This window comes from Acomys russatus, chromosome 5 (genome assembly GCF_903995435.1).
Source record: "Acomys russatus chromosome 5, mAcoRus1.1, whole genome shotgun sequence".
In the NCBI taxonomy this organism is placed as follows: domain Eukaryota; kingdom Metazoa; phylum Chordata; class Mammalia; order Rodentia; family Muridae; genus Acomys; species Acomys russatus.
In genome coordinates, this window is record NC_067141.1 from 8,078,511 (window position 1) to 8,100,305 (window position 21,795).

A 21,795-nucleotide genomic window follows, 5' to 3' on the forward strand; every position below is an offset into this window, starting at 1 on the left:
ACTGAGCGAGTTTTTTCTTTGAGACAGGCTTTCTCTGTGTAGCCTTGGCTGTCCTGGAACTTACTCTGTAAACCAGGCTGGCCTTGAACTCAGAGATCTGTGTGGGAAGGATTGTAAGCTTTGTCCCAGGTGAAAGCAGTCTTGGCGGGTTTTGCCCCTTGGAAACACCAGGGATAGATTGAATGGAGCCATCCTGGGTCTGGAATTCAGGAAGTGACTGGGGGACTCCAGCCGGGCTATTGTGTTTCTGATCGAACATCGATGAGGGTAGGGATGCTGACCCAAACCGGCCATTGCACGCCGAGGGAGATGCAGGGGGAGGAGAGAGAAGGCTGCATCTTCTGGAGCAGGATCGCACATGGACTTGGGCAGAGATCAGCTTACAGGCCGGACCAGCCTGCAGGCCAGAGACACCTGGGGATCCGTCCCGTGGAACAGATACCGGAAGGTTTACTCTTGTTTCCCTTTAACCCTTTTTCCTTCTTGTATAGGATTATTGGACTGTAAAATAAAGTCTAATTGTTAAGAAACAGAGCCAACAGATCTGCCAGCCTCTGCCTCCCAGGTGCTGAGATTAAAGGTGTGCACAGCCTCTGCCAGTGTCTTACCATCTTTTTTTTACTCTCTGCTGAAAAATAGAATCAAGTTTTGCACTGGCTAATTTTTTTTGTCAACTTGAAGGAAATGGTTCAATAGTAAATATACTTAACACCAAGCCTCACAACCTGAGGTTTTATGTTTTGGTTTGATTTTGGTTTTCCAGACAGGGTTTCTCTGTGTAGGCTTGGCTGTCTTGGACTCACTTTGTAGACCAGGCTGGCCTTGAATTCACAGGGATCTACCTGCCTCTGCCTCCTGAGTGCTGGGATTAAGGGTGTGCACCACCATGCCCAGCTCAGCTTTTACGGTTCATTCTAATAGCTCTGTTCCTTTAGAGAGCCCTAACACAACACACAAATAAACATACTTTTTTCTTTGTCCTTTTGCTTTTCAAGATAGGTGTGTGTGTGTATCCTTGGTTGTCCTAAAACCAGCTCTGTAGACCAGGCTGGCCTTGAACTGAGAGATCTGCCTGCCTCTGCCTCCTGAGGACTTGGAAAAGGCAATCCCAGAGAAGTTAGAAGCTTTGGTTAGGTGGTGAAGGCACAATCACAGTGTAAAACCAACTTCTTCCCCACCAATGGTCCAGCTCCTAATAAAAGGTCTGCTGGTGCAGGCTGTCCCAGCGTTGGCATCCTACCCTTACCACTCAGCCTAAAGACTACTGACATCCTGCAGAGGCCAGGCTCTTCTTCCAAGAGTTACGTCCTCAAGCCCAGAACAGAAAGGACCTTGAACCTGTCCCACCAAACAACCTGGTCTCCTGCAGTGGAGCCTCCATTGAAGCTTCTGAGTGGCCTGCAGACACTACCCAGGAAGAAAACATAGCCGCCAGTGAATGAAGGCGCACACAGCACCCACTTCTCCCCACTTAGGCTCTGCCTGGTGTCTCCAGAACTGAACAGGAAGCCAGAGGCCCCTGACCTGATGTCTAACCTGGAATCTTCAGGGTTCCCGCCCTAGTCTTTCCTCCCACTCCCAGAGCCTCAAGTCTCAGGAACCTGGACCTAAGGGAACGGGAATTTCTCAAGTAAGCACTCAATCCATGTTTGCTGGCGTAGGAACAAGGGAGGGAAATACGGAAGCTTAGGTTCACTACAGTTGTCCAGATAGGTCAGAAATGTGGCGTAGTAGCTGACCCCTGAAGGAAAATGACGGTATTCGATCGACTAGTGCTCAAACCGGACTACCCTCAATAATAATGGCGGTGCTGTCCCAACTTAGCTTCTTTGCCCTTACGTATGATGGCCGCCAGGCAGTTTTACGTGGTTTCTCCTAACCCCGGAAGACCAGGACCGGCGATTGGGCGGTGCCCACGACACAGAGAAGAAGGCCTCTGACGGTTGGATAGCGCTGCGTAAGGCTGGTCTTAAAGAAGCCGGAGGTGGGAGCTGTCGAAAACCCCAGATCCTTGAAAAGCTGCGGTGAGCGGCGCGGGGAAGGGCTGGGGGTGGGGTGGGGTGGGAGACCGGGCTGCAGAGAGGACGAGGCGGGCGGAAAAAGAGACATTTGAGCCAACTGGTCCCGGGCTCCCGAGAACGCGGGGCGGGGATCCCAAGAAAGGCGGGCGCTTGGGGCGGGATGTTACCGGTGGGCTGGACCTTTCGGGATTGGACTGAATGGGGTATCGGTTTGACAGTTTATACCCGGAGATCCGGACTGAGTTCGTTGATGAGCTTGGGCCTCCCCGGAGGGGAACTTCGTTAAGCCGAAGCTCACGGTGGGAGGAGGCGAGTCGCGCGGCTTCTGATTGGAAGAACCGCGCTGTAGGATTCTTTCCTTTGAGATCCAATTTAGGCGATCTGATAGGAGGGAGGACTGTTAGTCGGAGTAATTCTTTAGGAGCTCTTGCTTGGTGGGGCGAGGATCACAGAGGAATCTAGCGGAAACGGAGCCTCCCGGGACCGGGATCCCACTGGATCCCGAGAACCTCAGGGAGGCATCTACAGGGACAAAGGTCCCCGGAGGCTCGAGCGGTGGGAGAGCTGTGACCTCCGCCATCCAGTCTCGCGGCAGGTGCCAGGCAGGGCCCGAGTGATCAAGAAGCCTGCAGCGGGAGAACCCTGCTCCGAGCGGCCAGCCGGGGGCGCCCTTTCGAAGAAGGGCCTGTGGCCTACCCGGAGCCGCCGGCGGACTATGAAGGGCGGAGTCCTGGGGGAGGAGCTGGCCCTCACTCCCCACTCCCCTGCTCCCCGCTTACCCCAGGCCTCAGCCTGGGACCCCCCAGGGACTCCCCGGAACCGCCGCCTGCCCCATGGACTTGCCTGGGAACTCCAGGTGAGAGCGCACCCCGCCTGCCTTGAGCCCAGGATCCGGACGGCTGTACCCGACCACAACAGAACCAACAACAGGTTCAGGCAATTGTCTTCCGCCCTCCAGCCCTTCTAGACAGCCAAGCCTGTGCCGTCAGCCCCTAGCTAGAGCATTATGGGAAGCCAGGAGCCCGAAAAGACCGAGGCTGCAGCCCTTGGGGACCCCTTCATCCCTGGAAAAAGCCTCTCGACGTGTCTTGGCCGTGGTGCTGGAAGATGTCATGGCTACACACAGGGTGAGCCCTTTAACTAAAAGACCCCTCCCCCTTCCCTTCCTTGCTCAGTACTAAAGTCAGACCAGATCCCTTAAGCCAGCCTTTAAAGCAGTCTCCAAAATGCAAGAGTTTTTTGTTTGGTTGGTTGGTTGGTTTTTTATGATTCCGGGGTCCATGTCCTATCGTCGTGACCCCCGCCCCCACCTCCCACATTCTACTAAGTATAAGGAACTTTTCTGACTACCCTGTCCCCTTGGGAAGGATGCTCATAGTCTTGTTGGCCACAAGGCAGAGATGAGAAAACGCCACCCTCTTTATCCGTTTCTCCAGAGCCGGGGTGAGAAGATTAGATAAAGATTAGATTACTTACGTTTCACACCTGTAGCTCCAGACTTTAATACCTAACCCTAATTCAGACAAATCACCTCCTTTAGGGATTCCAGTGAATTCAAGTTACAAATCTGTCGCTTCTGTCCTAAGGACACTGTGAGAGGACACAGAAGACCCTGTCCAGTTGGCCTCATTCCATTACTCTGCTTGTTGTTTTGTATTCCTGACCCCAGAATGGCCTGGAAACTCAAAGCAATCCTCTGTGTTGGCTTCACAAGCGCTGGGGTTGTAGGCATGAGCCCAGCCTGGCTTGCTTTTAACAGCTCTTCCTCTTTCAGGTCCCCTTGGCTTACCAAGAGGACACCTCCAGCCCACTGAAGCGCAGCAGCCATCAGGAGTCTGTCTTCACAGAGTTGCCTGCTTTACTGCCCCAACAGGTCAAGTGGCCCTTGCAAGCCAGGTGAGTGTGACAGGGAAGGGGACTCGCAGAGAACACAGCTGAGCCCACTAATCTCCCTGTTCTTTCCTAGGCCTGACCCACTGCATTTGTGCCGAGAACCCTTGAGTCGTGTCCACCAGTCCTCTCCCACCTCAAGGATGAGATCAAGAACAGCCCCTGGCCCAGACAGTCTATCACAGAAGACCGGCCAGGACCCACAACCCACCCTGGTGGTGGTACTGGAAGACATTGCCAGTTCCAGACAACCAGCTGAGGTAGAAAGTACAGTAAAGATGTCAGGCCCCAACTAGGGCAAGCATGAGGCTGAGGGTGGATTTCTGTAAAGGAGAAGACAACAGGTTTTTCTTTTTTTGAGACAGGATCTCAATATGTAGACTTGGGTGGCCTAGAACTTGCTATGTAGACCAGGTTAGACCAATTTATAACCAGCCTCTACCTTTCAAGTGTAGGTGTAAGGGCTCGTGCCACCACCCCAATGATGACAAAATTTTATGTGGTAGACACTACTTGAATAAAGGACATACGAGGCAGGGCGTGGTGGCGCACGCCTTTAATCCCAGCACTTGGGAGGCAGAGGCAGGTGGATCGCTGTGAGTTCGAGGCCAGCCTGGTCTACAAAGTGAGTCTAGGACAGCCAAAGCTATCACAGAAAAACCTTGTCTCGAAAAACAAAAAAAAAAAAAAAAAAAAAAGGACATACGAAAAAAATACTTTGTGTACGACGAAGCTGATACCTGGAGACAGAGTTAGGACATGGGGAGTTGGAGAGGCCAAAGATGGCTTACTGCTTTTTCAAAATACCTCCCCCATTTGTATCCAGGGTTTCACTGAAGATGGGCCCAACTTCATTGTCCCAGCACAAAGGTGAGAGGGTGGGGAAGGGATGATCAAAGCTGTCATCCAGTTACCTAAGGTATCGGGATTCACTTGTCTATTCCTTCCTTGTAGCAGCTTCAGAAGCCTTAAGGGCCAGGGGAAGCACTGGCCTAGGAGGGACCTGCACTTGGAAGCACCCCCAACTCTCACTTCGTCCCGTCACCCCAGAGCTGAGCCTATGACGAAAGTTCATCAGCCAGTGCCTACACCCAGTGCAGTAGAACCTCCATTCCGACCGTCCACGCTGCCTGCAGACCCTCCAGAGAGCCCAGCACCAGGTAAGAACTTTAGAGGGCGAGACTCAAGAGTGCTGAAAAGCCACTGTGAGCTTGAACCATCAGGGGCAGAGCCGTGGGAGGGGCTTATCCCCTCCTAGGGCAGAGCGGGATATATAAAAATGGGGTTGGGGCTTGAGGGGTTCTTGTTTTGCTTCGCAGTCCTGGGGATGCAATCCAGGGCTTAGGTTGTTGAGCAGTCCTGTTGCAGGATTTCAGGAGCAGGCTCACTCTAGAGAAAGATTAGTGCTTGGGAGAGAGACTGAGGCTTGTAAGGTGATGCTCAAATCACCCGAGGGCAAGGGATGCCCCTGTGACTCCTCTCTTTTCCTCAGCTGTTGATCCTGTTCTGGAGGTGCCATTGACGCCACCGCCATCCAGCCTTTTACGCCCCCGTCTCAGTCCATGGGGCTTGGCCCCTCTCTTCCGTTCCGTCCGCTCAAAACTTGAGAGCTTTGCTGACATCTTCCTCACGCCCAACAAAGCTCCACAACCTCCACCACCATCACCACCCATGAAACTGGAGTTGAAGATTGCCATCTCGGAGGCTGAGCAGGCCAGGGCTACTGAGAGAATTGCGTCCGTCAGCCCCCGGCCACCTATCCGCCAATGGCGGACTCAGGACAATCCCCCGGCACCTGTCCCTAAGTTACCTCTGGGCCGAAGCTACTCCTGTCCTGATCTGGGCCCCCCTGGCCCAGACAGCTGCCCTTGGCCTCCTGTTCCATCCCAGCCAAGCCAGTTAAGGCCCCGGAGACATACTGTGGGTTGTGGGGAGATGGCCCGGACCCCACCACCTCCTCTGCCCTGTCTCCGGAAAGAGGTCTTCCCTCTTGGAGGAGTGGGAGCCTCACCTGCTCTCACTCCATCTTCCTCATCCACTGCACCCACTTCCTTCTTCTGCGAACCAGCAGAACCCAGGTAGTGCTCTCAATAAAACCTCTGGAAGCCCTGGCCACAGCCTGAGCCGGGCCTCCTTTGCTCAGTAACTCCCAACAGAAGATGGGTGTATTGCTGTGTATTCCCTGTTCCTGACTGTTGACCATCTCTGCAGATTGGGTTCAACCAAAGGGAAGGAGTTAAGAGCCTCAAAGGACAAGGTGTTTTCTGACCCAGAGACCAAGGTAATGAGTTGAGAGGCAGGAGCCAACCAAGCCCTGAGCCTATGCCTTTCTTTTACCATCTGTCCCCATTTTTGCAGGCCTTGGGAAAGGTTTCTAGATTCAGAATACGGAGAACACCTGTTCGGCTACAACCAAACCTTACACCAATGGGGCTGCCTCGACCAATCAGGTGAGAGGCTCAGAGAGCAGGTTGCTGCCTTGACCAAGTAGGTGATAGTCCTATCTTGTTCCTGAAGCACAGCCTTTTCTCCTCTCACGGTGCCTGGAGGACTAAATTTGGCAAGACCGTGGCTCGTGCCAGAGCTTCCTCAGCCCTCACTTCTGACTCTTGCATGGCCCAGGAACTCAAGTTCCCATGAGGCTTTGCCTCTGTCTTTTCAGGGTCTCCTTGCTCAAGAGTTCTCAGTGCCCTTTGCTCTTTGCTTCCAGGTTGAATAAGAAGGAGTTTACTCTAGAAGAAATTTATACCAATAAGAATTACCAATCACCCACAGCCAGAAGGTGAGAAACTTGGAAAGGCTGAGGGCAGTAGAGGGTCTCTGAACCAGTCAGCATGCTGGTAAACATCTCTTCTCCCTGCCTGGCCCAGGACCTTTGAGACTATCTTTGAGGAACCACGAGAGCGCAATGGAACTCTGATTTTTACCAGCTCTAGGAAGCTCCGACGGGCTGTAGAATTTCGGGATAGTAGCCTTCCTCGATCCCGGCGACCATCACGAGGGATCCGTACTGCAGCAAGCAGAGCCCTTACTCTCAACCTGGCGCCCAGTCAGGATGTGGGGCCTCTGTTGCAAGCACGGCTGAAGGAGCTGGATGCCTTGCTCCTGGAGGAGGGGCTGGGCAGGGACCAGCCCTGTCAGCTTTAGGAGCTCCAGCTGTTTCTCCATCTGCCCTTCAGGGAAGGGGAAAATCTCTGCATCGATTATATTTTTTCTCTATATTTCTTTTTTTTTTTTTGGTTTTTTTGAGACAGGGTTTCTCTCTGTAGCCTAGGCTGTCCTGGACTCGCGTTGTAGACCAGGCTGGCCTCCAATTCACAGGGATCCACCTGCCTCTGCCTCCCGATTTTCTCTATATTTCTATAAAGTTTTCAATATGTTTCTGATTCCTTTGTGTCTCCAGCAGAGTTTGAGATCAATTAGTGACACTAGTTGATGTTTTTTATTTGGTCACCAAAGGAGTAGAAAAAGGGGACGGTGCCAGAAAAGAAAAAAGGTTGCAGAAAAGGAGATGGAGTGGTCATTGGAGATTCCTCATCCCTTGGCAGTGCTGGGGGGGTCAAACCTAGGTCTTGTACACACTCCCTCTGAGCTACACCCCTAGCACAGAGATAGCACTCTTGAGAACTCTTTTACGGGATGATATTTATGGAAGAAAAAAAACAAACAAAAATGCCACTAATACACCTCACTTACATTAATGAAATCAAAAGGCTTTGGAATAAATTAAGGCCTTGATCAAGATGGTCCTGAATTCCTCCCAAATGCTGTACAACCACCGACCTAAGACAATCAATCATAGATACTGGACCGGTACAAGCCCTATTAGGGAACTTATCACTGTTTTATAGACAAGAAAACAAGGTGAGTTTGTCAAGGAAATGTCCATGTTAAGATAACAGCCAGAGCCAGTGCTCAGCTGGTAAAAGGCACTTGGCACATTAGCTCAGAACCAGAATCGATCCCCGGCACCCACGAAAATGTTGACTCCATAAAATTTGTCCTCTGCTTTCAGCATGCATTCATGACTCTCACACCCCCCACATAAATCATGCACACACAACAATGATCCTTAAACAGAAATCCAGAGATCAGAGTGGCATAAGGTGAAAAACTACGGACACTAGCCAGGGCCCTCCCTCGAGCTGTTCATATCCCCTTAGTAAACTGGATCCAATAGCAGATATTTTCCCCGGAACTTATTACCAAGTGAATTAATGCGAGAGAGGACTCCGCACACGAGTGCAAGGTATTTATTACTGTTGACCACTGGAAGGGAAGGCCACCGCTCGAACCCTGCGGGAACAGGGGCACGGTCTCCGCGCGACCGCTGACCCTCGAGGTGCGTGCCCCGGTGTGTTGCGACGCTGCGGGGGAGCGGTCCGCCCACCGACGGGCAGAGGGTGCTAGCGCCATGCACCTGCGCCAAGTGCCAACAGGCCAAAAGGCAGAAGACCCTACCCATCAGAGGAGCGCACTCAGGCCGGCAAACGCCTCGGAGCCGCCAGCTCCCCGCCCGCTCCGGGCACTGCCTCGCCCCGTCGCCGTCAGCACGGGGCCAATAAACAGAGAGCAGGAAGAGGCGGGTGGCCTGAGGCTCCAAACACCTATTTCGGACCAGTCGAGTCACAAGACCTGGGGAGGGCGGGGCTAATCTGACGACCCAATCCCGGATTTGAGGGCGTTACATCCGGCACTCCGGCGACCTTGGCCCCGCCCTCTGCGCTGACGTACACTTGCCAACCTATAAACGCCCGAGCCACGGAGGGAGGGGGAAGGAGGCGGAGAAAGGAAGGAGGCGTTGGCTGAGGAGGAAGAGGCAAAGAGGGAGGAGGGGCAGGGAAGTTCTGGTGGAGAAGAGGCCGAAGACTCCAAGGGCGACGACAGGAGGATGCGGTAGAGTTCCTCGCTCCCCAGCGGCCTTTCCGGATCCTTCTAGACGCGAGTCAGCCAGGAACGGAGGAAAGGAGGAAGAGTCTTTTATGTCGGAGGACAGAGAGAAGCGCTATCCGTCACCGTTGCCTCACATCCGGGACTTTGGACGGCAGGCTCCGCCCCTCTCCCACCTTTCAAGGCCCGGGGGAGGCGTAGACCTCTTTAAATCTCCTTAAAGGGGTGGGCACCGAGCCCGACCGACTAGAACGCCAGCCTTAAAGGGGAAACCGGCCGAAGCTGACAAACAACTGTTGGAAGAATTGGGGCAAGTGGAGTTTTCCTACCTCCTTTCCCACGCGAGAAGTTCATTAAATTCATCTTAAAGGGGACGTGGCAGCTTGTGGCGAACTAGAAACTTAGCTGCGGTCTCTTAAAAGAAGCGGCCTGAGGCTTGAAGGCCTCTGTACTCTTTAAAGGGGTGGCCACTTTGAGCCGGAGGACTTAAGATACTTTTAAAGGGGAGGTCGCGCTTTCCGCCCCTTTTAAAGGGGTGGCCCTTCCTCTTCCTCCGGGAGACTTGCCTCGACCCCTGGCACGGGGCCGCCGCCGCACTAGACCAGCCGGCCACGGTGGAGTCGTCTTAAAGGGGCCGGGGGCTGGACAATTTGAGGCCTCGCCTTAAAGGGACGGCCGCCCAGTTTTCGTCGTCGCGGCCCCGCCAGCCCTACAGGGGGGGCTTCAGGCTTGTCGCCCCGGGGGCGGCGCCGGCTCTCTGGGCCTTGGCCTTGGGGCAAGCCAGGGGCCAGCGGATCCTGTTTTAAAGAGGAAGCCGGAGCTCTCCCGTCCCTGTGCAAGCGCCAGCGCCGCGCTCGCGAGCCGGGGCCTGTGGACAGGCCGCTTCGGGCCCCGCCGCCTCCGGATGCGGCGCTGAGGGCCGTCACCATGGAGACGGCCGCGGCCCCAGGCCCGGGCTGGGCAGCAGAGGGGGAGCGGCGGCGAAGACGCTGCTCACGGCGAGACCGAGACCGGGAGCAGCGACGCCGCCGGGGTCCTGGCGGTGACGCGCCCCGGGCCTTGTTGGCCGCCCCGCGCGGCTCTTCATCCTCGTCGTCACCGCCGCCGCCCGCCCGTCCCTGGTCGTCAGCTTCTTCTGGAGAGCGACCTGGAGGCCCTAGACGGCGGCGGCCCCGACCCAGGCCTCGACCCCCGAGACCGCGAGCACGGAAGCGGCCTGCCGGTTCGGGCAGCCGCGGAGAGGAGGAGGAGGAGGAGGAGGAAGAGGGGGGCGCAGAAGACGGGGAAGCCGAGGAGGAGCCTGAAGAGGAGGAAGAGGAGGAGGAAGACTTGATCGATGGCTTTGCCATCGCTAGCTTTGCCAGCCTTGAGGCCTTGCAGGTGTGTCCTAATGAGATTTGGGGGTCTTTGGGAGGAGGGTCAGCAGGGCAGAGGAAGATACAGCCCTTAGAGAGGATGGGATTGAGGGGGCAGTGGTGACACCCCAAACCAGAGCAACCGGCTCCTCTGGCCCGGCTTCTGCCCCACCCTGGGGTGGGAGGAGGTAGAGCCAGTCTCTGGGGACTACCTAGGTTACCCTGCCTGAGAGGCATTTGAGTAGCTTGGTCACCCTTAGAGAGTTGGGGAGCTTTTCTCCAACTATTTCAGTTCCACCTCCTCTTCTACAGAAGGATGCATCTCTTCAGCCCCCAGAGCGACTGGAACATCGGCTGAAGCATTCTGGGAAACGGAAAAGGGGGGGCTCCAGTGGGGCCACTGGGGAGCCAGGGGACAGCTCAGACCGTGAGCCTGGCCGGCCCCCTGGGGATAGGCCCCGCAAATGGCCCAATAAGCGAAGAAGGAAAGAGGTGAGCTTGTCCCAGATCCCAATCCTTCAAAATTCCCAATCAGAGTATCATTCATATATGAGCGTTGCAGCTGCCAATCCTAAACAGTAATCCCAGCTTCTAGGAGCAAAGCGGAAGGCAGACCAAACCGGACAGCACCCTCCTCTTTAGTCCAGAAGTGAAAAGGAGTTGACTACAGTCACCCTCACTTGCTTTTGCTTGTGCTATGTATACTACCGGCATGTTGATAATTTAAGAGACATGACAAAGACACTTAGCTGAATTATAAATAAATTAGATGTCTCTGCCCTTCCCTCTAGCTGGTGGTAGCCTAGGGGGAAAGAAACAGTCAACAAGCAAACACCTAGATCACTTTGAGCAGCTGTACAAGGCAGTGATCTGGGAGAGATCTAGGCAAAGGGCTGCAGCAACCGACATGAGGAAGCCACTCATTCTGTCTGGGGGATGGGCAGAGGGTTGTGGTTAGGGAAAGCCCCCTAGAAAGTCTTGGGCCCCAAAGTAGAAGCTCGCTGAGGAAAGAAATGAAGAAAAGTTGTTTTGAACAAAATGTAAGATATGGGAGCCTGGTGTATTAAGAAAATAGTCAGATCCTTGGGAATGGAGGTGGGGCGTACTCAGAGAACAGCTAGAAAAATTGATTCAGAGATTTGTAAGAGTCCTTGACTACCTTGCTGGGAGTTGTAGCTGTGAGCAGTTGCCTGGTCAGCAGTCATCCGTCTTTACCTCTGGACTCTGGTCTCTCTCAGGCCTTCTCCCGTCACTCTGTGGAAGCCGGATATATAGTAAGTCTCCCTACCTACAGCGGCCCTTCCCTTCCCCGTTGGGTCCCTGTCCTCTTCTCTCTCCTGATATCTCTCTCTTTCCTTCTCAGTGTGACGCAGAAAGTGATCTGGATGAGAGGGTGAGTGGGGCTAGGACTTGTTGGGTGGGCACTGTTACGAATGTTTAAGTGGCCTGCAGTTTAATGAACTTCCACAAGCAACAGACATCCTTCCCCTAAGTGGGAACATGGGTTATATTGAACCAGGATTAAGTTTTGAGGACGAAGGTGGGGGGAAGGAGTGAGGCCACAGTGTCCATGTGTCAGAGGGCAATTCAGGAGTCAGTTCTCTCCTTCCCCCACTTAGGCTCGGGGCTGGAGCTGTGTCACCAGGCTCACAGCCAGCGCTTTGACCTGATGAGCTATCTTATAGCCTTAGTTTTTGTCTGTTGGTTGATTTGGTTTCACGTGTTTGCTTGGTTGGTTTGGTGCTTGTGCTTCAACTTAGTTTGTGTGTGGGTGTTTTGTCTCCCTGCACGTATGTCTGTGTATCACCTGTGTACAGTGCCTGAGAAGCTAGAAAAGGATATCAGATCCCCTGGAACTGGGGTTACAGACAGTTGTGAGCCTCCATGTGGGTGGTAGGAGTTGAACCTGGATCTTCTGGAAGAGCAGCCAGGGCCTTACCCCCACCCCTCTAACCATTGTTTTAATGATGGACATGGCTAAGTAGCCAGAGAGTTGAAAGTTCACTTATTGGTCTAGCATCCTTCTCAGAACCTCTGAAGCCTCCACTAGCCTTCTACAGTCCAAAGTGAGTCTGGAACTGAATGGTCTTTGCTGTGACCATCAGTGTTTTTTGTATAATTAGAGTCTTGCAGTGAGGACACGAGACCATGGTTATCAGTGCAGATACTCATCCTGGAAAGGCCTATTTCAGGTTCTTATAAGTGATTGTTGGAAAATACTGTGCCTTTGGAGGTAATGTTCTGCCCTTTACTCCCATGATTAATTTACTACATTTATACACCCTGATGTCTGACTTTTCCCTGCCATCTCACAGTTTTTAGAAAAGGACTGTAGTAAGCCAGAGAGGCGGCCGTCCACCTTAGAGGGAGGTGGCGGTCACTATCTAGTTCTAATTAATTGTTGTCACATGAGAATGAGGACAATTGTCAGATGGCCCTCAAGTTTGTGTTTTAACAAGGACTTTCCAGCTCTGATAATATCACCAATTTAAAGGTTTTGTTTTATTTTGTTTGTTAGTATTTGCAAACCGTACAGGTATGCAGGCCAGAAAGTGTTTTGCACCAGCAGTTGTCTGGTTTGTTTTGCTTTTTTTTTTTTTTTTTTTTTTTTTGAGACAGGGTTTCTCTGTGTAGCTTTACCTATCCTGGACTCAAATTGTAGGCCAGACTGGCCTCGAACTCATAGTGATCCACCTACCTCTGCCTCCCAAGTGCTGGGATTAAAGGCGTGCACCACCATGCCCGGCCCTTTGGTTTGTTGGTTGGTTTGTTTGTTTAAAGATTATTTTATTAGGATCAGGCATGATGAGGTACACCTTTAATCCCAGCACTCAGGAAGCAAAGGCAGACAGAGATCTCTTGAGTTCGAGACCAGCCAAGGCTACATAGTGACACCCTGACTCAAAACAAGAAAAAAGATTATTACTTTTTAGTTAATGTATGTGTGTCTATACAAGTGAGTACAGATGCCTGCAGAGGCCAGAGGCAGTGATGTCTCCTGAAACTAGAATTGCATGCGGTTGTGAGCTCCCTGGCATGGGCATTAGGAATCTAACTTGGGTCCTCTGTAGCAGCAATACATGCTCATAATCACTTAGCTAGCGATGTCTGCAGCCCTCCCGTAGTGAGCAGGCATTTTTGCTTTGATATGCTGTCATCCCTAGCATAGCAGAATTTTGGCTTCAGTAGCTCTACTTCCTTAAGTCCCCTGAAGCCCACATTCTAATAGACCATAGCTAGGTTGATGAAATAGACTTGCTACCACCACGAGTTCATAGCAGGCTCCAAAGGCTTAATAACATAACCTTTCCCTGCCTTTCTCTCCCAGGTCTCCGATGATGACCTGGACCCTTCCTTTACTGTCTCAACCAGCAAAGGTTGGTCCTAAGGGCTGGACTGGAAGCATGAAAGGGACATGGGTGAGCATGAGCCTCTGCTAAGCACATCTACCATCCCGCCCTCACAGCCTCGGGTCCTCATGGCACCTTCAATGGGAACTGTGAAGCAAAACTGTCTGTGGTCCCTAAAGTGTCGGGCCTGGAGCGGAGCCAAGAGCAGCCCCCGGGGCCCGACCCGCTGCTAGTGCCTTTCCCCCCAAAGGAACCACCACCTCCACCAGCCCCTCGGCCTCCTGTCTCATCCCCTACACCCTTACCAGCTACTCCCAGTCTGCCACCCCCACCCCAGCCCCAGCTGCAGCTTCGAGTCTCACCCTTCGGCCTCCGAACTTCTCCCTATGGCAGCAGCCTGGACCTCAGCACTGGCAGGTGAGTGTACAGGGGTCTGATCTGATCTGGAAGGGTACGCTGTGTAATGGGGACATGGAAAGAGTGTGACTTGGAAGAGGCTTCTGAGACTGGAAATTGGGAATGACACTGTGTAGAATAAATTTTAAGAGATTACTTCAGGACTGACCTGAGCCCTTCATACATTCCTGTATAGGGCAGTCGGTCTATGCCTTTTCACAGCTGTATATGCTGGTGAGAGCTTGGTGTAGGCACATCTGCTACAGATAATGTTCTTAGAAACATACTTTGGGAAATACTGACGTTTTCTGTGACGATTAACAGTACTGACTTTGGTGTCAGTCAGACCTGGATTCGAATTCTTGTACTGCCACTTTCTGTCTGTTGTATGATTTTTGACAGGTCACTTGACCCCTTTGAACCTCAATTTCCTCTTTCTTATGAGATGAAGTAATAATAGTACTTCTTTCTTAAAGTTGTTTTGAGGATTGATTCTGAGTGAGTGCAGTGTTTCCCAAAGTGTGCACACTCACCATTAGCGGGATGTGGAGTGAGTTCAGGCCTTGTCTTGGTAAACTCCAAAATAGTCAAAGTTAGCTACTTTAGGAAAATATAGTACTACTTCAGCTTTTTAATTTCACATGTTACTGCTTAGGATGAGACAAAAAAGTGAGTTATGTTATAGAAAAGGGATTGTTAGAGGACACATGGTTGTATATGGCTACAGTATCCTGGGGAAGGTGACACCACATGTTGGAGACTTGCATTGGCTCATAGAGCAGATGCCAACTTTGGTCTACAGTAAGTACTCGTTAAAGGGTTAAAAGTTAATGACACTACTGTTATGGATTCCTCATTGTTGTCTGTCACCATCATCATTGTTATTATTGAGAAAACTAAGGCTCAGAGAGGGGCAGTGACTTGCTCAAGGTCACCAGGTGTTCGTGGCAAGATGGGCATAGACTTCAGGCTGCCTGAGTCACGGGACAGGGTAGTGTGGAACTGCTTCCACTATCAGTGGTAACTCTGGTGGCTCATTGTAATTATCAAAATGAATGTTCTGTTTTGTGCTGTGATTGAGTTAGGAAAAGGAAAGTCATATGGCAAGAGATGACAGAGGCATCTTTGTGAAAACCAGATCTAAAGAGGAGAAGGGGTTGTTGGGTGTGGGAGGCATCTCATCCTGAGACTGGGTTCTCAGCAAGGAGTCCCTGGGGGCCAAGTTCTACCATCTCCCATGTTGGAGAACCAAGGCCACAGTATCACCCAGGCTTCTGACCCACCTCCTTTTAGAGCTAGCACCTCCCACCCCCTCACTCATCTCCCCACTTCTCTCCCCAGCTCTTCACGGCCGCCCCCCAAGGCCCCGGCCCCTCCCGTGGCTCAGCCTCCCCCCTCATCATCCTCTTCGTCTTCCTCCTCCTCATCTGCCTCCTCCTCGTCCGCGCAGCTCACCCACCGGCCCCCGACGCCCTCACTGCCCCTGCCTCTGTCCACCCACAGCTTTCCTCCCCATGGGTTGCGCCCACCACCACCACCCCACCACCCTTCCTTGGTCTCCCCTGGCCCCACCCTGCCCCCACCCCCACCTCTGCTGCAGGTGCCAGGGCACCCTGGGGCCTCAGCCGCTAACGCCCTTTCTGGTGAGTTTGGGGTCCTGGCAGGGTGGAGTGGTGGGGGGCCATGGCCCCAAGGATGGGCTCAGTTGGCTTTGGCAGGGACCAAGAGCCTGTGGAGGGAGTGGCTCAATGCTAAAGGGAAGGCCAGTCACCTGGGCCCAAGGAGGCTGACTTGGTGGCGCCAGATATTAAAGCCTTCTTCCCCTCCCCTCCCACAGAGCAGGACCTGATCGGCCAGGACCTGAACTCTCGCTACCTGAATGCCCAGGGTGGCCCTGAGGTGGTGGGGGCAGGGGGCTCGGCCCGGCCCCTGGCCTTCCAGTTCCACCAGCACAACCACCAGCACCAGCACACCCACCAGCACACCCACCAGCACTTCACTCCCTACCCCCCGGGCCTGCTGCCTCCCCACGGCCACATGGTGAGCTCCTCCTTGGCTGCTAAAAAGGCTCAGAGGCCTAAGGGAGGGCGTCTCCTACAGGGAAGGAAGACCCTGGTCCCTGGCTGGCAGCTGACTCTTCCCTTCTCTTCCCTAGTTTGAGAAATACCCAGGAAAGATGGAAGGCCTTTTCCGACATAATGTGAGTGTGTGTGGGGGTGTGTGATGTGTGGGAGTGGATGTATCAGGGGTCCAGTCCTTCAGCTCCAACAGCAAGAGCCCTGAGCTTGGGGAAGTGCCTTGCGGGTAATAGGGTGGAGGCCAAGGAACTAGTGGGTAGACCAGACCTGGGCTACACCTCCACTCCCTACCTGGACTAGTGCCCTTCTCTCCGCAGCCGTACATGGCCTTCCCTCCCGCAGTGCCCGGGCTCCCTCCGGGTCTCCCGCCAGCTGTCTCCTTTGGCTCCCTTCAGGGGGCCTTCCAGCCCAAGGTGAGCTCCTAATGCAGACAGTACCACTTCCCACCCCTTACCAATATGCCGTCTTCCCATTCCCCAAAACTGTCTAGCCTCCTGCCCTCCCTTCTGGACCCAGGTTGTTGCAAAGCCATGCTCCCTCTCCTGACCCATCACCCAGCTTAGTTCTCGACCCCTTTTTAACTTGGCGCTTGGCTCTCCTGTCTGACCCCTTACACTCCCCTTTCCCAGAACACGAATCCTGAGCTGCCACCACGACTGGGGCCAGTGCTGAGCGGGCTCCCCCAGAAGGGGACACAGGTGAGGGGGGGTAGGTCAGGTCCTGGGGGAGTTGGAAGGTATGTTGAGGGGAAAGCAAAGTTGACTAGAGGAGGGTGAGTTCCTGGCTCTTCCTGCAATCCACCCTCAGGTGTCTAAGGAGAGAGCTTTTGTATAACAGGTCTTTCCAGGTGTGAGCAGTAGAAGGTTGATGACATTGTATATAAAGTAATTAGTGGGGCAGTACTTTTGTACTTTAGTTTTCTTTGTTTGGTGTTACTGGACATCAAACCTAGGGCTTCACAATGTGCTTCTACTACTGAGCTACCTTCCTAGCAAGGCTGACTTTTTATAAGGGGTTTTTAAATGTAAGTCACTGAATTTTTTTCCCCAAGTGACATCATACCAGGAAGCCCTGTCCATAAAACAATGAAAAGATAAACTTAACCTTTATAAACTGACCAAAGTCTTTCCTTGGCTTCCCACACGTCTCAGTCCCCAGGGCTCTGAGAATAATGTGAATAAAGTGTGGGACATGTTTCCTGAAGGGTAGACTAAAGTCCTCTCCCCTGAGTGTTTCCACATAGGAAGCTGTTACAGGGCAGACTGCTTCTCTGGTAGAGAAACTGTCCTACATAACCATCCTGACAGTGCACCTCCCTCCAATGTGCCTCAGAAACATTATGCAGAAGGAGCCATACCTAGAATGGGAGAAGAAATGGGAAAGGAATTCTGACACTGCCATGAATGATTTGAGGAAGCTGTAGTCTCAGGGAAATTGCGGGAAGGGTACTGTAGTGATGTGACACTCAGGTCAGTGAACAGGTCTGAATCGCCTCCAATCTCTCCTTTACCATCCCCAGATCCCTGATCATTTCCGGCCACCTTTGAGGGTGAGTTTGGTGAGGATCTCAGGCTGCATGAGGCTGGGGGCTGGTTTCAGGGTGTTTGGCTGAGGTGGGTGGGATCCTGCTTGGGAAAAAAATTAAGTTCAAGATGTGAAGGCAGCCAGATGTAAAACAATAGAGAGTACAGGGCTTTTAAGTCACAACCTGGGCTTAGATAACCTGGCCATGGGACCTTGGGCAAAACAGTTTATCTCTCTGAGCCTCAGTTTCCTTAGGCTTTAAGATTAAGCTGGTCATTCCTCAGCTGTAGGGGTGATGACTGAGGGTGCTGTGTGGCAAGGTTGGGCCCAGGGCCAAGCCTAGAGTGGATGATGAGTGAATATTTTTCCTTCCCTTTCCCTTTGGTCATCCTGGGGCGACAGAAACCAGGAAAGTGGTGTGCCATGCACGTTCGTGTGGCTTACATGATCCTGAGACACCAGGAAAAGATGAAGGTACTGGGGCTGAAGGGCTTGGGAGAATGGGTCTGAGAGTCAGGGCTTGTCTGAACTCTGAGTAGTGTGACCTTCCACAAAGCTCAGAAAATTTTTAACAAGAAGCCTTTTCTCCTACTCATCACTGGTGAGCAGTTAGTTCTTTAGCACCTGAGTTCTCTGCCTGGGTACTGGGATGGTTAGAAAACATGCTAAAAGAGGTAGTGGAAAGCACATAAGTCTCCTTTGGTGCCAGCTAACCCTTAGAGGGAAGCTAGGGGTAGGAGTGCTAACAGCCAGGGACGACCTAAAAATAACTGGATAGAAAGGGGGGCGGCGGAGACCGGGCGTGGTGGCCCCTGCCTTTAATCCCAGCACTCGGGAGGCAGAGGCAGGCGGATCGCTGTGAGTTTGAGGCCAGCCTGGTCTACAAAGCAAGCCCAGGACACACAGAAAGATCTATCTCAAAAAACAAAAACAAACAAAGAAAGAAAAGGTGGTGCAGGGGGATCTAGGCCACATCTAGCTCCTCACTGCCCCTCTTCACTATGTCCCATGCAGGGTGATTCCCACAAGCTTGACTTTCGGAATGACCTCCTGCCCTGCCTTCCGGGGCCCTATGGGGCCCTGGCCCCTGGGCAGGAGCTCTCCCACCCAGCGTCCCTCTTCACTGCGACTGGTGAGTCTAGCCAGCCCTCCCACAGCCTATAGCCCAATGTCCACCTTGCTGTCACTCATCCTCATCAGAATTTCCCGCTTCTCTGCCCCAGGAGCCGTCCATGCTGCAGCCAATCCTTTCACAACAGCTCCTGGGGCCCATGGACCCTTCCTGAGCCCCAGCACTCACATTGGTAAGAGCCAAGAGAATTTTGGGCTTCCTGTGGCCTGTTCTTAACATGAAGGTAGAGATGGAAACCAGACCAAAGAGGCAACTCAAGTTGGGTAATAGGATTCTCTTTGCTTTGTGGCCTTAGTCAGTCACTCTCCCTACTCTGGGCTGGATAATTTCCTCCTCTGAAGAGTAAGTATGGGAGGGCAGGATGGTTCCCACTCTGCCAGTGCGACCCTGAGGACATGTGTCACCCAGGAGAGAGTGGAGAAGAAAAGTTGTGCAGGCCCAAGGGAGAGCATGATCATTGGTGGAGGGGACTTGAAATTTTCCTGGGGAGATTTGTGAGTATGTGTGTTGGGGGATATATATAGTTGAACCCCCTTAAAGGTGTTTCTGGCTAGAAAGACTGTGAGGTTCCCATGGAGGGGTAGGCTAGTTAGCTCTAGAAGTCTTCAGGCTAGTAGTTTGCTGCAGAATTGAGAGCTGCTAGAGAGGGGTCAGGTGTCTGGAGTGGAAGTAGATAAGAATTTGACTTTTAAAATCAGAGGCCCCAGACTGGTGGTTCCACTTAACAGCTAGATGACTTTTGGCAAGTCCTTTATCTCTCTGAGCCTGATCTATCATTTGAAAGTGGGAATCGTTTTTTTTACTCAAAGAGATTGTAAAGAGGCTACAAAACACTATGTAATGCCTGGCCTGGCCCAAGAAATGCCCAATACGTAGCTGTTAAAACTAAGTCACTAAGGACTGATTATGAATGCCTTTAATCCCAAAATTTGGGGAGGTGGAATCAGGTAGATCTCTGTGATTCCAAGCTAGCCAGATCTATGTAGTGAGACCCTGTTTCAAAGAACAAGTAACAAAAAATTAAGCCACTAAGGGCCCCAGCCCAAGTACTAACTTGCCTCTTCCCCACCACTTTTTTGGGCCTGCTCTGACCAATCCCCTTTCCTTCCACAGATCCCTTTGGGCGGCCTACAAGCTTCGCCTCATTGGCTGCTCTCTCCAACGGGGCCTTTGGAGGCCTGGGCAGCCCCACATTCAGTGAGTGCTGGGTGGAGTGGGAAATGAGGGGTGGAAGCTGTAATAATGGAATTATATGCTCAAGCTGGGCCTGTGGGGCTGTCTCTGCATATTCCCCGTCCTGGCCCCTGTCACTTTCTACTTTACCTTCTACTCAGACTCCAGCGCCGTCTTTGCCCAGAAAGAAAGCCCAGGAGCCCCACCAGCCTTTGCCTCCCCACCAGACCCATGGGGCCGCCTGCACCGCAGTCCTCTTGCCTTTCCTGCTTGGGTCCGACCCCCTGAAACTGCCCGAACACCAGGCTCAGACAAGGAGCGGCCTGTGGAGCGAAGGGAGCCATCTGTCACCAAGGAGGAGAAGGACAGGTATGTCCTCTACATAACTGCCACCCTACCTACTCCAGTGCTGTCAGCTTCTGGAATTTCTTCATTCTGTCCCCTTGTGCCTGCCCACCCCTACCCCACCAGGGACCTCCCTTTCTCACGGCCCCAGCTGCGAGTATCTCCTGCTACTCCTAAGGCCAGGGCTGGCGAGGAAGGAGCCCGGCCAGCCAAAGAGTCTGTACGGGTGAAGGAAGAGAGGAAAGAAGAGGCTGCTGCCGCCGCCGCCGCAGCTGCTGCCGCTGCCGCTGCTGCCGCCGCCGCTGCTGCTGCAACCACTGGGCCTCAGGGCCTTCACTTGCTTTTGGAGAGGCCCCGGCCACCCCCCTTCCTTGGCCCTAGTCTGCCAGAGCGCTGTGCAGGCTTCCCAGAGCCAACCTGGTTGGCAGGGCCCCCACGCCTGGCCAGGCCACCACGCTTCTATGAGGCAGGTGAGGAGTTGACTGGACCAGGGGCCATGGCTGCTGCCCGCCTCTATAGTCTAGACCCTGCTCATCCCCTGCTATACAGCCGTTTGGCTCCTCCACCACCACCTACTGCAACTCCAGGAACCCCTCACCTTCTCAGCAAGACCCCACCAGGAGCCCTTTTGGGAGCACCACCACCTCTTGTGCCCGCCCCCCGGCCCAGCTCCCCACCTAGAGCCCCTGGCCCAGCCCGGGCTGACAGGTGAGGAGAGGTGAGGGGCAGGGGCAAAGCTCCACCCCCTCTCCCCATACCTTGTGACAAAGTCCTAGGGCTGAAGTTTTTAAGCCAGGGTTGGAAGGCAAAGGTCACAATCTCATGGCCATCTCTGAAGTCATGGACCTGGGAGTAGAATTCCCAACCCCCGCAAGGTCAAGTATCTCATGGACTGTGGGGTCACTGGGAGGACAGAGGTCACAGGCCTCTAGAGAGCAGTGTGAGAACGAGCGAGTGAGTGACAGAAAGAGTGTGTGTGCGCGTGTGTGTGTACACGAGGGGGTCATTTTAGAGGTTATAGCTCATGACCTAAGGTGCACCAATGCCCCCTCTAAGGGCCTCTAGGCCCTTGGCCTGCCTCCCCAAGGGCTCACTAAGCCAGAGGCCAAAGTGCCCCCTCCCTTTCACCTACCACCCAAGTTCTCATGCCCTCCTAGGGCTGAGGAAGGAGGAACTAAAGGAAAAGGGGTTCCATGTACATATTTATCACCCCTTCCACAAATCCCCCAGACCTTTTGTACATTTTTACAGGGGTGCCCTCCCAATAATCCCCTTCCTGGTTAATTAAATCCTCAGACTGGTGCTGTGTTCCTAGCTTCTGGCCTCTCTGTAGGGGAGGGTGTCCCAGGGGAAGAGCCTGGAGGGAACAGGCAGGAACCCAGGGCTTATCCTTGGGTATGTGGGGTCCAGCAAGAGGTAGACCAACAGGGAAAGGGACCTAGAATCTAGGCTGGAGGGAAGGGCTGTTAGCCCTGGTCTCTCTGGACTTGTTTCTATTCTGTTTGGCCCACAACTCTAAAAGGCTCAGCCTTCAAGCCTCAGATTCCACCTCTAGTGGCTAAGTCCCTACCACTGTCCCATTTCCAAGTGCCCCCAGGACTCTGGGCCCTGTTCCACAGAACCCTGTCCCAAATTAAGGGA

General features: G+C 53.2%; 2 protein-coding genes across 2 annotated transcripts; both read left to right on the plus strand.

The window, feature by feature from the left end:
* Positions 1–2,079: 2,079 nt before the first annotated feature.
* On the plus strand, positions 2,080–7,138 carry Prr14 (proline rich 14). Its single transcript, XM_051145344.1, has 11 exons — positions 2,080–2,877; positions 2,980–3,148; positions 3,796–3,917; positions 3,988–4,171; positions 4,738–4,781; positions 4,866–5,071; positions 5,404–5,989; positions 6,123–6,192; positions 6,270–6,361; positions 6,622–6,693; positions 6,782–7,138. Exons 1-11 carry the CDS (start codon positions 2,855–2,857, stop codon positions 7,056–7,058), a joined length of 1,845 nt encoding a protein of 614 aa, XP_051001301.1. The 5' UTR covers positions 2,080–2,854; the 3' UTR covers positions 7,059–7,138.
* Positions 7,139–9,521: 2,383 nt separating this feature from the next.
* On the plus strand, positions 9,522–21,140 carry Fbrs (fibrosin). Its single transcript, XM_051145300.1, has 18 exons — positions 9,522–10,181; positions 10,469–10,648; positions 11,395–11,430; positions 11,520–11,549; positions 13,485–13,533; positions 13,623–13,923; positions 15,244–15,545; positions 15,740–15,942; positions 16,058–16,102; positions 16,298–16,393; positions 16,610–16,678; positions 17,500–17,529; positions 17,907–17,978; positions 18,519–18,636; positions 18,728–18,808; positions 19,750–19,833; positions 19,971–20,178; positions 20,281–21,140. The coding sequence occupies exons 1-18, from the start codon at positions 9,729–9,731 to the stop codon at positions 20,864–20,866; spliced, it is 2,943 nt and encodes a 980-aa protein (XP_051001257.1). The 5' UTR covers positions 9,522–9,728; the 3' UTR covers positions 20,867–21,140.
* The last annotated feature ends 655 nt before the right edge of the window (positions 21,141–21,795 follow it).

Bases quoted from the DNA above. Each gene is read 5' to 3' on its own strand.
- Fbrs (XM_051145300.1), top strand. From the start codon at position 9,729: ATGGAGACGGCCGCGGCCCCAGGCCCGGGCTGGGCAGCAGAGGGGGAG. The intron at 16,394-16,609 runs GTGAGCTCCTAA...CCCCTTTCCCAG, and splicing joins AGGGGGCCTTCCAGCCCAAG to AACACGAATCCTGAGCTGCC. The intron at 19,834-19,970 runs GTGAGTGCTGGG...CCTTCTACTCAG, and splicing joins CCTGGGCAGCCCCACATTCA to ACTCCAGCGCCGTCTTTGCC.
- Prr14 (XM_051145344.1), top strand. From the start codon at position 2,855: ATGGACTTGCCTGGGAACTCCAG. The intron at 5,990-6,122 runs GTAGTGCTCTCA...CCATCTCTGCAG, and splicing joins TGCGAACCAGCAGAACCCAG to ATTGGGTTCAACCAAAGGGA. The intron at 6,694-6,781 runs GTGAGAAACTTG...TGCCTGGCCCAG, and splicing joins CAATCACCCACAGCCAGAAG to GACCTTTGAGACTATCTTTG.